The sequence below is a fragment of the Micrasema longulum genome, unplaced genomic scaffold, assembly GCF_059751315.1.
Source record: "Micrasema longulum isolate JH-2025_06_02 unplaced genomic scaffold, ASM5975131v1 h1tg000469l, whole genome shotgun sequence".
NCBI lineage: Eukaryota > Metazoa > Arthropoda > Insecta > Trichoptera > Brachycentridae > Micrasema > Micrasema longulum.
Window position 1 is genome coordinate 1,713,427 of NW_028277667.1, and position 18,207 is coordinate 1,731,633.

Sequence of the window (18,207 nt, forward strand, 5' to 3'; positions counted from 1 at the left end):
TTCTAACACGAACTGCCTACGAACAGTCTGCAATCGACGTCCAGGACATCGAGAACCTGATGCCTTGTAAAGCAGACAAAGGTGGTTAAGACTTTCAGGAGGCATCCTTAGCACATAGCCAGGCCAACCGTATTTTATTTTACGGTATTTTAATAATTTGTAACATCTGTGTTGCATTGTATTAACCTCTTATAAATAAATAATTATATTTAGTTATTTTTTATGACAAATGAAATATATATATATGTTTTTTTTACTTCTATCTAATCATTTAATTTTTTTATATCGTCCAATAGTAAGAGAATATTTTATTTTCGGGATGTATGATATTATTTTCAGTAAAATAATTCGGCAAAGTTAGTAATTTTTTATTTATTGGTTTGATATTTACGCGAGAAATGCGATACAAAGAACTCAATCAACCTTTTTTTATTGTGAAATCATCATCATCATTCCCTTTCCGAACCTAATGGTACATAGGACACTGCTTTGGTACACCAATCGCAGCGTATATTGATAATTTTTGTTACATGAAGGTAAGATGATCAGTCTTACGGTTGAGGTACCAGTCCAGGAACGATAAAATATTCTAGTGTGAAAACACCTTTTAAATAAATATTTCATATCAACCATGCCGGGAATCAAACCCGAGACCTCTTGAATGGTAGGCAAACGAGCTGACCATTACACCACGAGGCCGACATTGCGAAACGTTATTAAAAAATGTGATTTATTTAAATGTACAATACAGCACTCCTGCCAATTATACGGTACATAAATTATATGATTCGGTATCTACAAAAATATGATAAAAGAAGTACCAAGCTTATATATTTTACATTTTTATAATTTACTTTAGAACAACGTTCGATTCATACGTCCTGCACAAGTTCTATACATCATTACGAAACGCGCCTAAAATACTGTCCATAGACTATGATTTGTTTATGGCAGAAAACAAGAGTTGTGGGATAAAGTTTAAAAATTTCAGTTCATTATTTTTGACAGCGGTAGTTTGACATTTACAACGCGCGCGTCTAAAAATCGATATGAAAAGCAAAGAAAATAATATGTAAAATACATCTGTGAATTATGGTTACTAATAGTTTAATATAAAGTGAGTGAATGCGTGTACTATAAATACATAAACGTAGCTTTATGTAACCATACTTGTGAAAATCTTCGATACGGTTTTTAAGTTATACATATATTTATATTTAGTTAATACTTGCCGGTACGCCGTAAACTTCGTAAATGAGGAGATTCAATGCTACGGAAAATTGGATGCTAAATATTTTATCTTATACGCGTTAAAAATTAGAGAATTTATTAGTAAGGCAAAGTTTCTTGAAAATGTATAAAAAAATGATAAAAGTGGTTTTAATAAATATGAAGAATTACGTCTCTAGTTCTTCCGAATCAACCAGTGATAGGGTGCTGTGATAGATTTCCGGCTTACAGGAAGCCAATTCACCAATCAGCAGAACTCACCGTCGCAAACTTGTGACACCACATGCGGAGTAATTTCAAAATTACTAAAGTTTAAAAATCATAGCTCTGATAATACATTACATAAAAAAAATGTGTTGACTGAATAACAAATAATAAAAAAAAACCACTTAAACGCATAATGTTTACCGCGTGTTCTTCTTCTTCTTCGTTTTTCATGGCCTTTTCCCCTCTCAACTCTGGTGTTCTAGCCAGTGTCGATTTTTTGTTTTTTTTTTACATATTTACACATGTGTTAGTAATATAATATATACAAATTAGCAAGTTAGTATTTAATATAATATATACATAAAATAATACAACATATTTACTGCTTAACATCATTTATGACGTCAAGTCGTCATTGACGTCAAGTCGCTATTGACGTCAAGTCGTCAATGACGTCAAGTCGTCATTGACGTCAAGTCGTCAATGAAGTCAAGTCGTCATTGACGTCATGTCGTCATTGACGTCAAGTCGTCATTGACGTCAAGTCGTCATTGACAAAGAGTAATTGGCACGTTTCTGGCCATGCGGCTGCAAGAGTAGATCCCAGTAGAATGCTCGTACGAGGTGTTCCTGTAATTTGAATTATTTGATTCCAAAAACACGTGCGCGGTTGCTCGAAGGATTTTTTCTTTTGTGGCTCCGAGAGTGTTTAAAGTCCTGGATGAGCATATTAAGTTCTCCCAAACGAAAGCCATTTTCAGAAAGAGTGTACAAGTCTGGATTTTGTCTAAGGGAAGAGACCATTGCAGGAGACTGCTGCGGGATATTTCATAAATTTATATACGTTTCGTTGTCCCGTTTTCCGCACCTCAATAGTAAACCGATTTTGTTATTGTTTTTAGACAGAATATCAGAATAAAATTTTCTGTATCAATACGTTTTTCGATTTTCAAAAATAGTTTTTATACCATGCGCTCAAAGACAACAGATAAAACTGTGTCTAGTTCCCATAATAAATAATTTTTGTAAAAACGAAACAATAGGGACACGCCAAAAGTAAATATCTATAGTGTGTAAAAAATTCACTGGTCTAGTGTCATAATCCAGAGAGAAAATACGGAGTACGTTTGTATGAAGAAAAGTCAGACCGCATTTCCTCTTACGACTAAACATAATTAAGTTTACTTTTAAAACTTTACTTCATAATGCTTTTATGTAACCTTAGAAACAGGTTCGGTCTTCTTAATTAAAACCATATACTTATTAATACACAAAGACGCACCCGAACCCTCTAAAATTATGACACTACTCATGCCCAAACGCTCAGTCCTGCCCTACGTGTATTTAGTCGTTCTTTAACCGCCAGTCGGGTTTCGACGTGAGCTTGACATTTAATTGGGAACCGAAATGCTTGGTTGTGTCGTGAAAGCGTGTAAAAACCATTCGGATAAACGTAAACAATATGGTGTAGATTTTCATTGGTAAGTAGGTACCTAGGTACTTGTTTATGGTTGAATTCCAAAAGTTTGAATAATTCATTTTCAAATATAGAATTCTTTTTGCAAATGTCAAACTCTACTCTACTTACCAAGAGTGGTGCATTTTGTGTAAGAATCCGTTTTTTTTATGTAAAAAATGTCAGTTAAAATTATTTTAGCACTACCAAAAATTTATTAAAAGTAAGTTAGTATGTACAAATTAAGAAATCGTAAGGATATAATTCAATTTAGTATCCATTAAAAATAATTGTTGTTTGTAAACGTCAAAATACAAACTGTTTTAATGTGCTGAAAATGCTTCTAGCTTTTTTTCACTCTACATATTGAAGAAGTTATTATTTATAAACCTTGACGTAAATTAGAAAATTTTGCAAAAAACCACACGTAAATCTGTCGAGCCATATCGAGTTTTTGCGAGACAACGCGGCGATTTATTTATATATAAATAGATATGGATAAAAGATAAAATATTATTATCTCATTGCCCCCTTTTTGCTTTTTGCTTTTTGCTTTTAACCCCCCGGGTCTAAGGGGTATCTAGGGTCCCCTAGGTAGCATATTATTTATTTTTCAATTACTTTTTCGATTAATCCTACCCTATAATGTTTAAGAATGTATCAACATTATGAAAATATTTTTCTGCCAAATCCTTTCAATAATACTTCACATTTGTCGCTGCTTTTCCTCTTTGCAAACAGCAAACAATACGATGAGGAAGTTCTTCTTCAGGAAGGAAGGAAACTTTACAGTACAATTTAATTCTCGAATTTTTACCGCGCGCAAGAAAACATTTTCGTATCCAATTTCCCGTAGGGCTAAAGTTGCTCATTCATCCGCTCTACAGTTTAATGATATTCGATACGTTGGTCAGTTTGCACGTGTGCTTCTTGCTTTTTGGTTGCTTGTTTCTAGCAATAACCAGAAAAATCAGGATTTATTGCGTTAGACTTGCATCCCCTCTCCCAGCTAACGGAGTGAGTGACTTTAGATCAGTGTTACTCAACGTGTAGCAGCGAGGAGTGCGTTGTTATATAGCATCATTTCGCGACGGTATTTTATGAAAAAAATTATGAATTTCGCAGAAACCTCGAAATGTTATAAAACAGTTTTATAAACACTACCACGACAGTAAAAATGACAATTATTTTTTTTAGAGTCGTGTTTATAGCATTTTACCTGAGGTATTCCCGGTATCCTCTCCGGAACCGGGAACGGGATCGGTAGTGTCTCTTCGTATTTGGTCGGGAGAATTTTATCTTCAACTATGACGTCATACTGAACCTATGTCATTTTATTGCGTAGATATGTGTACCGTGACGTACTGGTGGATTTTTATAAGCTCAGATTCTCAGATTCCTTACTTCCAATGTCTGTCAACCAAATTGTTATTCTTTTTTTCAGTACTGATAGTTTATCAGATTTCCAAAAACACGGTATCAGGTTGTATAGTTTAGGCCCGTTATATAGAAATGATTTTTGGAATACCGCTGTACGTGCTATTGGAATCGCCAAATCGTTTCTTACTGTACTCCTGGTTGAGTGCGCATGACTCACAATTATTATAATATGAGTATTACTTTCCTTATGTAGATTTGCCTTAACCCAAGGACGTCTAAGGATTTGAAAAGGCCTTCACTCGGATGATTGTACGGTTTTCGCAATATTATCCTTAATATTGATTTTATTTAACCAAGGGATCAAGAATAGTCTTGGCAGCTCCTCCCCAACAAATACAACCGTAGGCCAAAACAGAGTTGCACAAACCATAGTATATACGTTTAGTATCTACAATGGACAATATATTACGCAGTGTTATAAAGATATAGATTAGTTTCCTAACTCTACCTACTAAATAGTTAATATGTGTTCTCCAGTCAATAAAAAATCCTTAATATTTTATGTCTTGTACACATTCTAGATGGCAGCAACTACAGCTGGTAGCGTGTTACAATATTAAATGTTTTTAAAAATCTCTTTTGGATTAGAGCAAAAAAAAAAAAAATACTTAAGAAAATGTCATATATTTACGAGTATTTATTTTTAAACAAGCATGTTTTTTATTCAATTCTTTGTGTTCATTACAATAATAATTAACAGACTGTAATTAAAATGCACAGTAAAAATTATATCGGAGAAAATATGTATACGCACTTATTGATAAACAATAAATCTTGCTATTTATATAAATACTTAAATTTATTTCAACAGAGAGAAAAAAAAATCTTTTGAGAAGGGAATATAAAGGGCTTATGACCTGTCATTGGCTGGTTTAAGTGGCCACTTTACACACTGTGTAACATTCACCATTCTGCCCATGTTTGAACATCCACATTTCCTCAACTCTTCCATCTGTTGACTTTTGTGAGTTCAAACGTGGGCAGAATGGTGAATGTTACACAGTGTGTAAAGTGGCCACTTAAACCAGCCAATGACAGGTCATAAGCCCTGTAAATGCCTAGACTTCCATATTCCCTTCTCAAAAGATTTTTTCCCTCTCTGTTGAAATAAATTTAAATGTGAACAACTCCCTGGGGAGAAAATCCAGCCAGTCTGCAAGCATTTGGACATAATCAAACATTGATAAAAAAAATCAATTTTTCAAATTTAATGTGCCCCTAGTTCTTGGAAGGGATTTAATTAGTAAAATGCAACATTTCAAAAAATGATTTTAAAAATAAATAATAATGAAGCAAAGTAGTTTGCAATTGTTAAAAAATAAAGTCAGGGATCAGAGCACAAAACTCACACATTTATACAGTTTACAATATTTTTACAAAAAATATATCGTTATTAGTAAACAATTGTTAGTAAAAAAAACACACACACGAATTCCGGCATATTACAAAATTATCATTTTTATAAAATACAAGTTTACATTTATTTAAGTAAATTATTAAACAATAAATAAGTAATAAAATGCACTATAAATTTGCAACCTAATTTTTTGTTTTATTTAACTTTTACAATACTTGCCTTTAAAGCTAACTGCAAGAAAATAAACAAAAAATAATTAATTTCGTTACATTTATGGGAACATACAATTATTTCAAATAATAAAATGCTATTGAATAGCCCGCATAATTAACCGTCGTAATCGCCATTTGATAGTACTCGTAATTGCATGGTTGAGGTGTTAACCGAATCCTAAGAAAAAAAAACATTAATATAGAAGTATATGCATCTGCAGGACTTGTATATCACCTTCTCTAAAATGTTCTTCATCTCCGTTGTAATATGTTAATATTAATAGCTTCCCAGGGAGTTGAATCCACTCCTTCTACAAAAATTTAGACATACTCAATTAAAACAATATGCCACAGTGTGCATAACATTAAACATAAATAAATATTTTTTACCGCGCGTAAGAAAACAATTTGTATCCAATTTCTTGTAGCACTGAATTTTCTCATTTTATTCTTAATTTTAATCTTGGACACGGGTATAATCAATTTGTATATAATGTGTATTGTTGTATAGGAATAGGAGATAAGTAGATTGGAAAAGTATTCTAGCTTATTATCGTGCCATAGCATCGGACAGTCTCGAGTATTTGAGATACTCAATATTGTTATGTGTTCATATAATACATTGATTGACGCGCTTTAGCTTTCAATTGTTTTAATCAACCTTGTTCTGTAAATCAATATTTACGAAACGTTTAAAAAGTTACGCGACGGTCTGGATAAATACTTATCAGAATGTCGAACGTATCGTAATTTCACTTTACGTCCATATATTGTATTTAGTGTTCCGGTCGCGCGGGCTGAAGAACAAGACCGCCGAGAATTGTAAATATTATTGAATTGTATGTTTTAATAAAGATTTAACTTGTATAGGGCCTCGGTATATGTAATCAAAGTCAAGTGCCGAATCCCCAATAAAGACAAGTTTTTTTTACTTTCGGATTCGGCCTTGATAAATACCGAGGATAAAATATAGTTGTAAAAGGAAATTTAATTTGTATTATGTATGTAAAATATTAGATATTAATTTTGTATAAATACGTGTTTATTTCTATGCATTCTTATATGTTGCGCGCCGCGCGGCATACTGCGGCATATTAGTTTGTTTCTTATGTCGTCATTATTCACAGATTAGTTTGTTTCTTATGTCGTCATTATTTACAGACTAGTTTGTTTCTTATGTCGTCATTATTTACAGACTAGTTTGTTTCTTATGTCGTCATTATTTACAGACTAGTTTGTTTCTTATGTCGTCATTATTTACAGACTAGTTTGTTTCTTATGTCGTCATTATTTACAGACTAGTTTGTTTCTTATGTCGTCATTATTTACAGACTAGTTTGTTTCTTATGTTGTCATTATTCACATATTAGTTTGTTTCTTATGCTGTCATTATTTACAGACTAGTTTGTTTCTTATGCTGTCATTATTCACAGATTAGTTCGTTTCTTATGTCTTCATTATTTACAGATCAGTTTGTTTCTTATGTCGTAATTATTCACATATCAGTGTTTATCTTATGTCGTCATTATTCACATATTAGTTTTTATCTTATGTCGTCATTATTCACATATTAGTTTGTTTCTTATGCTGTCATTATTTACAGACTAGTTTGTTTCTTATGTCGTCATTATTTACAGACTAGTTTGTTTCTTATGTCGTCATTATTTACAGACTAGTTTGTTTCTTATGTCGTCATTATACAGAGTAACGCTCATTTAAACATATTATAAAATAATCCACAGATTTCTTACATTGTTTTGGGTGAGTTCAGTTTCAGTGCCAAAATACGGTGTTTATTGGCAAATAAATAATTCATACTTATAATTTACTTGCAATACTATTTTTTTTTTAATGAGTGCTTATGGTATTTATTATTTATTTGAGTTTATTGTTGTGCACACAGTGCTTATTAATTACTACTAAAAAAACATAAACCTAACACAGCACCATTAAATTGCGTACACAACACAATATAATACAATTTCTGAACAGGACAACAAAATGTAACGAAAATGTGTAACATACTATAACACGTGACTCCATTCGTGTTGGTATCTCCATAGTTTTGAATAAGGATTATGGTTTATGAAGTGATTTGTGTAAATGTGATGGTTGTTTTATATCAATTTATTTTTTTTCTAAAAGAGGCTAAATATAATTATTGTAAATAAGACTCAGCTTCCGTTTGTAGCGGAGACCTAAGTCGTTAAATAAGTCAAGATTGTACATCTTCTCAAATTTTGAAAAATTACTAATTGGTCTTCTTAATACAATATTCTGAGTTGCTCTGGTGTTGTGTTTTTGTTGTTAGGTAACGTTGTATAAGCACAATCGATCTGATTATTAAGTAAATTATAGATAAACAATTGATCCGCAATCATGCGCCTTTTGTGAAGGCAAGGTAAGTTTAGATTGTTGAAGCTAGAGAATTTATATAGAAATTTATTTTGTACTTTATCCATCAAGTTTATGTAAATGTTTACTTTTGAGATTCCAGATACAGGATGCCTATTCTAAGTTACTTCTGACTAATGAGGTATACAGTACCATGGCAGTGCTTGAATTTTTGAATGGTTTACATACTCTTATTTGAAAGCCTAACTTTTAAAATGATTTTGATAAAATAGCTTCTATTTGAGTGTTGAAAATAAGTTTTGTGTCCAGGTGTGTGTATTTTTTTTCATAGATCTTTATTCAATAAAATATACACATTATTACAATATTAATACATTATAAATAAAAAATAAAAAATTGACTTAAATTTATTGTCTTATATTTCACCTAAAGATTCTTCTCATCGTTTCTTTGAATCCCTTAAAATAAATATTTGTATATTTATGTTTTTCCTTTTTTTTTAAAAAAATTATTACTATTTTATTTTATTTTTACATCTGAGCATGTTTTTCATTCTTTATTTCAATTCTTAATTTTTAATTACTCTTACAAATTTTGTTCATTTTTAATATTATTTCCATTTGTAAATACTCACTACAAACTACAAACTTTAAAATATTTTTTTTTCACTTAAATTTTAATTTTTAAACAACTTTCATTTATGTTTTTCTTTTTCCTTCTCTTTTTTATACTTTCATAATTAACCTTACATATAATTGCTTTATAATATGGAAACTTCACTAGTCCATTGAATTAAGTCTAATTGTGTAAAATATTAAACTTTGTAACTGTACTGTATGTTTCCTCAATAAAAGAAAATAAAAAATTAATAAAATAAATAAAGAAAACAAAGTATTAAAATATATTTTGTCCCGATAAACTATTAAGTAATAGTTAAAGTAGGTAGTTAGTAAAATCTATTTGACGTGTGAAATTGCAAGGAAATATTCATAGCAGCGTCACTAGGTACAAAAATACCTGTTCTAAAGTTACATATTAAATCACTAAAAAATATGTAAAAAAAAACAAATCTAATCTAAAAAATATTAAAATTAGATTTGAAGGGAAATTACAAATTGAAAAAATAAATGTAAAATAAAAAGCAATATAGTATGCAACTCTTCTAGCAGGCTTTTGATTCTTAAAAGCCACTCTTTCAATTTTGAGTTTATTCTCGAAAGAGTTAGCAATCTTGCCTATCCAGCCTGATTTTATTATCCGGCCGGAAGCCTGATAGTAGCTCAATATCCGGCGGATACCTAGTATTCATTACAGCGAAAATTTCATGAAATCGACGTCACTAAATTGATTTATTGATATCGACCATGTTTAATAAAAAGAACGTAATTTTCATTATTTTAAAAATGGACTTATTTGCATAAAAACTTTCGTCTGTGGTCAGTATATACTCTAGAAAAATAATTTAACCCGCAAATAAAAAAATGTTCGCCCTCTCTGTTGAAATAAATTTAAATATGAATAACTCTCTAGGGAGAAAATCCAGCCAGTCTGCAAGCATTTTGACATACTCAAACATTGTCATATTGACTAAGCTTATTATTTGCGGCTTTCATGATTCCTTCTGGAACTTGCCAGTTTGGTGCTCTCAATAAAATAGTGAGTAACAGGAAATAATGGGGTATGACTTTATAATTAAATATATTTTTATAACAGTATCTTGAAATTAGTAAAACATCAATAATTTTATTATTCTCCGTTCTGTAATACGTTACTATGCTTTAACACGTCAGATAATGCTCTATTTATACCGATCAAATAACTCAAATGTGGAGCGAATTATGCATCACATTAGCGATTAATTAATTAATTTATTTATTTATTTATTCACACTCTTTATCAAAATACAATTCCATATTCACTTTGCCCAGCTAACAAGGGTACATACCCCGTTCCAAGCTAGGCAATTACATTTTAATATATTATAATACTTAACAAATTAATATAGAGCACAGACAAACAAAATATAAACTTATTCGGATACACATTTTGATTCATATACATACAGACATACACATATATACACACATGTATATATAAATATACACATATATACACATGTACATACACACACACGTACATACACCCATGCGCATACACATACATACATTCATAAAAACATAGACAATTTATTTATGCGAAACTTCATGGTTGTCATCTATAAATATATATTTTTTAAATTATTCTTTATTTTTTATATTTTATTTTTGACATCCAGTAAGGTTCTCCAATCCGTGGCATGCATCAACTTTTCTGACTCCCTACGACCAATGTCATGAAAGAGCGAGGTCAACACCTTCCGTAACTTGACAACACTCCCGTCTTTCCACGATTCTGGCAAAAGGTTATGGACCTTTTTGCCTACGTTATAGTGTTGTCTCGATGCCAGAACAGTGTTGACCCCTTCACTTTGTATCAGATCCCTATTAGAGTATCTTGTATTATGGTTGTGGTTGACGCTTGGGTAAATGTCTCTCTTTATGTGTGTAACCACTACCGTTCTCAATATATACTGTTGAATAATATTCAGTACTCTGAATTCTTTGAAGAGCAAGTCACTTGGATAGCGAAATGTTTTTTTTAAGATGACTCGGATTAAAGATTTCTGTGCAATTGCTACAGGTTCAAGGGCGGTTTTTGTGCAAGCTCCCCAACCAATTAGACCGTAAGTCAACACAGAATTTGCCAGTGCATGGTATAGGTGTTTCAAGTCCGGGACTTTAAGTATATTTCTAAGTGGGATGAAAAAATGTATTAAGCGCTTAATTTTTGCAGTTATAGTGTCAATTTGTTCATTCCATCTCAAATACTGGTCTATAATTATTCCAAGATATTTTATACTTTGAACACTACTCAGTTTTTTGCAGTTGCAATTTACCATCACTGAACAATTATGTAGTTGAAGTTTATTAAGTTAAGTTAATATTAGTTTTTAAAACAGTGTAATTTAGAAACATTACAACATACATTTAGAACACTTTATAGAAGTCTAGGTAACTTTTATTAGAGATTATTTATTTTACAGAAACATACAGTCAACAATAGTTAAATTACATATAAAGATAAGGTTTAAAGACAGACCAGCGAAGTTTCCAAATAAAAATCAATTATGGTACATTCTTATATGTGTGCACGCGTATATATATATATATATATATATATATATATATATATATATATGTAAAAGTGTGTGTTTGTTTGTATTTGTGTAAATATATAGGTGTGTTTGCGTATTTGCGTGAGAGGAAGTGTTCAGTAGCACGTGATAACAAAATAAATTATTTTAATTAAATTACAAATTTAAAAGCTTCAATTAAATTAACTTAACAATAGAATCACCATGTAAAGCGCCCTTGAGGTATTTTATTACGAAAATGACGCTATATAAGTTATCCATAATAATAATAGTAAGCGTGTGCATCGTTAAAAAGCAAGTAGGAGTGTATCGCAGCCAGATAGAACGAGTCTTAATTTATTTTTAATAAATTTAGGGGCATGTTAAATATATCAATAGATGGAAAAAAATAATTGAGAGAGAAAGAGTTATGTGCATAGTTAGTGCTACAGACTGGCAGATGGAATAAATATTTATTTCTCGTCACGCGAAAGCGGACATTAAAACTAATTTTGGAGAGTAGGTTTAAAGAGTCTGCTTTATTATTTAATAATTTATATAAATAGCATAATTCAGACATAATGCGTATTTTTTCAAGGGTAAAAAAATAATTTTGTTCAGTAGATTTGTTCGATAACTATCCGGTATCCGGCCTATCCAGCCTTGACAGCTTATGGCCTGTCATTGGCTGGTTTAAGTGGCCACTTTACACCCTATGCAACATTAAACATTCTGCCTATGTTTGAATATCTGTATTCCTCCAATTCTTTCAGTTTAATTTATTTTCGTGAAACTGTTTCGGGCGGGTGGCGGTTTTAAAATAATTGCTTTTTTTACCAGCTCCAATGCATTAGTGAAGTTAAAAAATGAGGACCGGCGTATTTCGGAACATAAACAATAAATTAAAAATACTATGTGTCTTTCTAATGACGTCGGTGTTGTTTTGCTTCGTGCATCTGAGGGGCGGCGCTCCGGCGAAGAGCCTCTCCTTCTTCAAGGAAAATGTGAAGTTCTTCGACGCCTTGAACGCCACGGCTTGCACCCTCCCGCAGTATGATCTTTACGACCCGAAGATCAGGAAGTACATAGAGAAGCCGCCGACGCCCATTGTTTGCGGATATGTTCAGCCGTACCTCACGTACCAGGATTGGGACGGGACCCTGTACTTGAACCAGACGGAGGTGGAGACGAATGGATACAGAGGTAAGACTGCTTGGACCTTAATCCTTCGAAGTGTTCAGTTATTACATTTAGTCGCAAAGTAATTTTTTTCCGTACTAACTATGTGCTTAAGGGTCAAAATCTCCAACGCTCATTATGTGTAAAGGATCTAGGTGTCTTCCATGATAGTAAATAACTTTTCGACGCCCATGTTGACAGCATCATAAAAAAGTCATCGCGTGCGCTTGGCTTTGTTATGCGTAGCTCTACCTCGCGTCGTTCACTATGGCAAAGACACTTAAAATCCTTTACTGCACATTAGTGCGAAGCAACTTAGAATATGCATCACAAATATGGAATCCTATGTACAATGTGCAGATATCACGCATTGAAAATATTTTTTAAAGAACGTAAAGTTCATGTGTTTTCGGTTGAAACTTAAGTTTAAATCCGACCAGTATATTCATATACGTAAAAACCACCACATCTGCAAAAACGTCGTGAAATAGCGGATATAATTTATTTACTAAAAATTGCCCCAGGTTCAATCGACTGTCCTGAACTACTATGCAAACTTTCTATCAATGTTCCTTCCAAAGTTTTAAGAAATAACCCTCTTCTTCACATACCTCGTGTTTCATCTAATTATAGGCAAAATTCATATTTATAGCGATTTTTAATAATTTTAATGTAATAAATAAATCATTTAACATAGATTTATTTGCAAATAATTTTATTGACGTACGGCGTTTGCTTTCGAAATAATTCGTAGTATTTTTTCTTTTCTTTTGAATTTACATTAAATTACTATTCATTTTATGTTCGAGAATCTTTTTTAACTTACTGTGATGCTACTTGTGAAAACCTGTAATTGGCTTATTTGTTATTTGTTTTGTTATATATATATATATATATATATATATATATATATATATATATATATATATATATATATAAATATATATATATATATAAGATAGTTATAGCTGTTGGTTATGCAAATAAATAAAATAAAATAAGAAAACGAAAACTTCTTATTGATCCTGTATTTTAATCAACCATCACGACGCCGACGTTTCCCCTTGTAATACGGGCCCTGGGCCTCGATTACGATGGGAAGATAAAGACGTCACACCTTCACCTTGACGGTATAGTTGAAGATAAATTCCCTCTAGCAAAGTTTTGGGTATGTACATCGATATAAATCAAAGGGAAGCGTACGTCACGGTACAAATATCTACGCTCTAAAATGACATAGCTTCAGCATGACGTCATAGTTGTAGATAAAATTCTCCCGACCGACTACAAAGGTATAGTACCGATACTCCCACCATCAAGTTTTGATGTAAGTACATCATTTTATACCGACGGGTCTAGAACTCCTCGATACGTTTATCTACGCATTAAAAGTTTCAAAAATTTTGTTCCACCGAGCAATTTTCCCTTTACTTATGGTTTATTAAAAATTTTAATCGTTTTGAGGTCGGCACTTTTTTTTCTTAAAATCCTATTAAAAATATGAGAGAGAAACAAGTAAGTTTTAAAGTCGAATTAAATTCCGACATAACTGTCACTTTAATAAAACGATCGCCTAGATGTGAAAATAATGTCGCTAGGTTCTGTCCTATTAACAAATAAGAGTATCTAGACGTCAGACACAGATTATATGCATCAGAAAGTTACCACTCTAAAAAAATAATTTAGTTATTATATTTTTTCCATATGTTTTACTATCTTTCCGAGTGTATGTATCGATACGTTAAAGGAGCCGGCTTTGTAGTCGATCGGTAGATACGTACAGACGATCGTTAAGCGTACTGTCAGGGTGATTTCCAAAAGTCATGCAAAATTCATGTTCAAGCGAGCATTTTTTGCTAGAATTGGGATTTATCGGTGTTTATAATTGCTTTGAAGTAAGCACTTTTTATTACAGAAGCCTATTTAAACTATAAATGAGAACTATTTTAAATGTTAATGGCGTAAGGAACGCGGACTAATTGTTTGCGGTCATTCCTTTGGCTTGTTTCGATCATATGATGTCGATATGACAAGTAAGTAGAACATACCGAGGTAAGATACAGATAGTACAGAAGTATCGGCCGTATTATTTACATACAAAATACACGAGAAAAACTGTTTTCTCGGGCCGCGAAAGTGGTTTAGAATAGCACCCCAGGATATAAGTATCTATGTATAATAATGAGAATAAAAACATCTATAGATGGAAGCACATATCGATAATAATGAGAATAAAAAGTGGGTAAAATTTAATTATATTGGAAATACTAGCAATAAAATAAAACAAGTGTTAAAAAAATATATTTTTGTTTCGTTTTATAATAAAAAATCTTTGGGCCAAACATGAATTAATATTAAAAATCAGGTCAAAAAATTAAAAAAAAACAGGAATGAATATTTGAATTAACATGTACTCGTAACATGTTGTCCTGGGCCCCGATTACAATGGGGAATTTACATTTATCTTCAGTTGTATCTACAAAGTAAAATTAAGTTTTCTGTATGAAAAGCAGAATAAACATTTTTTTTTTCTTCTAAACATATTACAACAGAGATGAAGAACATTTAAGAGAAGGTAATATAGAAGTATAGGCATCTACAGGGCTTATGACCCGTCAATGGCTGGTTTAAATGAAATAATTCAATTAGATGAATCTCACCCGCATAAATAAAGGTTTCAGCTCTTTAACTTCACAAACATCAACAGATGAAGGAATTGAAGGAATATAGATGTTCAAATATAGGCAAAATGGTGAATGTTACACAGTGTGTAAAGTGGCCACTTAAGCCAGCCATTGACAGGTCATAAGCCCTGTAAATGCCTAGACTTCCATATTCCCTTCTTTAAGGTATTTTCCATCCCTGTTGTAATTTGTTAAGTTAAATTCTGTGACTTTACTATCGTATCCGATATCCAAATGAGTTAAGAGGGTGCCCAACAACAAAAACAAACCATCACATTGTTTCACCATAGGGGTAGGCAGAGAGGATAGAACGCCATATCACTCTGTCTTTGCACACAAACCTCGCTTCCTCTACATTCATACATCTTATCATGCACGCACGCCGATTATTCTTACTCTCGACATGCCCATATTCAAGTATTTGATGGACTTGATCGTGCCATGTCTTTCTCGGTCTTCCTCGTTTTCTGCATCCATCAACATCTCATCGTAGATCCTTTTAGCCATTCTTCCGCTGTCCATTCGCTCTACATGTCCAAACCCACGCAGCACCCCTTGATTCTCTCGATAATGCATGTCTCAGCTTTACACAGTTCACGGATCTCGACATTTGTGCACCTATCGTACACTGTTTTACCACACATTTGCCTGAGGGATCGCATTTCGACAGCATTGAACCAACTTTCATAATTATTTTTCTAATTCCATTCTTCACTCCCATACATTAGAGTTGGCACTAGAACTCCAATGTGAACTGCTAGTTTAGCCTCCTGCGATAAACATTTGTTTGCCAAAGTAGATTTTAGTGCACCGTTCACCCTGTTCCCGGCACTCACCCTTCTTTCAATATCTTTCTGTCTTTCCATTCCTAGTAAACATACTTCCCAAATACACAAATTCTTCTACCTGATTCAGAATATCTCCGTTCTCACATTTAGATATATTTTCACCTTTTTCAAAAACCATCACTTTCGATTTATCAACATTTATAAGCAAATCGCTTTTCTTCCATACATCGTAGACTGTTGAACTACCTTGGAGACATTACATACCCCTTTTTGATTCCTTTGTAGGGGTGCACAACCACTACAAATATTTTTTGTAGAAATTCAATGCCCATAGTCCTTAAAATGCAGCTTGATTAGAATAACAGCTGTCAAACTAATTGCATTAGTAATGGGAAATTACTGATCGCAGATCAAATCGATTTTATCTGTTATTTCATGCAATCATGAAACTCTGTTTCCGAAAATTGATATAAAAAACGAAAAAAACAAGCCTAATATACAATGTTTGATTATGTCCAAATGCTTGCAGACTGGCTGGATTTCCTCCCTAGGGAGTTGTTCGTATTTAAACTTATTTCAACAGAGAGGGAAAAAGTTTTCGAGAAGGGAATATGGAAGTCTAGGCATTTACAGGGCTTATGACCTGTCATTGGCTGGTTTAAGTGGCCACTTTACACACTGTGTGACATTCACCATTCTGCCCATGTTTGAACATCCACGTTTCCTCAACTCTTCCATCTGTTGACTTTTGTGAAGTACAAGAGCTGAAACCTTTATCACGTGGGTGAGATTCATCCGGCTGAACCAAATCACCTACTAGGCAACGCCTGGAAACAATTTTCCAAGTTTTCCTGTAAATGCCTAGACTTCCATATTCCCTTCTCGAAAACTTTTTCCCTCTCTGTTGAAATAAATTTAAAAAGCCTATTATAGTTTATAGTGCGTTTAACATAACTGTTCACCAAAATATGATACATTTATACTTTTTTCATGAACAACATCAAAAGAATATTTTTTTTATTCGATCAATTTGTCCTATCTCTAACATTTTTGCAAAATAATGTAACCTTGTAAGAACGTTGTGAATAATTAGGTTTATTTTAGTTTTTGTTTTGTTTTAAAACTGATTTTATATATTAATGTTGATTTATGTTTCAAGCATTGTAATAAAAAAATTAATTAACACGCCAGATACAAATGATTTTTCGTGTGTCAATATAAATAACTCCTTTGACGTTACTACAAAGTTATGTCGTCACCTTTTCTGACAACTGTCATTCTAATCATGTTACATTTTAAGAACTATAATATCTTTATTTAAAAAATCGGATTAGACAAGGAAGAGTTTTTTCACAACACCAGCATATCATTTTTATCGGTAATATCTAAATTTACTGAAGATAAAAAAGATCGAGTAGGTACTGGGCGTTTTGTAAGTGAAGATTTTTATCACGTCTTTTTACATTGGTTTTATTAGCGAGTTCAGAGATCACAGATCGCTTTTCTGCCGTGCGCGCATTCCGATCGAAATCGCGCATTCCATTTTTAAATAAATATTCCCTCTCCTTATATCTATCTATCTATCTATATATATAAAAATGAATCGCCGTGTTGTCTCGCAAAAACTCGAAAATGGCTTGACAGATTTTCGTGCCATTTTTTGCAAATTTTTCTAATTCACTTACTCAAGGTTTAGAAATAATAACATCTTCAAAATATTGCGTAGAAAAAAGTTAGAAGCATATGTGTGTTTTCGTCGATATTCCAGGGTTGCATTCGACTGAAATGTATATTCCAAAAAAATTGGAGAATGTAATTTTTTTGTAAATTAAAAAAGTTTGTATTTCAACGTTTACAAACATCAATTATTTTCAATTGATACTGAATTGATTAATTTCCTAACAATTTCTTAATTTCTACATGTTAGCATATTTTTAATGAATTTTTAGTAATGTTTAAAAAAAATTAACCGACATTCGAGACATTTTTGAAAAACGGATTCTTACACAAAATGCACCACTGCCGGTAAATAGCGTAGAGTTTGACATTTGCAAAAAGAATTCTTTATTTGAAAAATTATTATTTCATGTTTTGGAATTCAACCACAAACAAGTACCAAGGTACCTG

At 32.2% G+C, this 18,207-nt stretch overlaps 1 protein-coding gene across 1 annotated transcript in view; it reads left to right on the top strand.

The window, feature by feature from the left end:
• The first annotated feature begins 998 nt into the window (after positions 1–998).
• Positions 999–18,207, top strand: part of LOC148281391 (uncharacterized) — a 35,947-nt gene continuing 18,738 nt past the window's right edge. The window contains exons 1-2 of the mRNA XM_088226885.1: positions 999–1,117; positions 12,270–12,632. Coding sequence (XP_088083011.1) covers positions 12,296–12,632 — 337 coding nt within the window. The 5' untranslated portion in view covers positions 999–1,117; positions 12,270–12,295. The remainder of the gene's footprint in view (positions 1,118–12,269; positions 12,633–18,207) is intronic.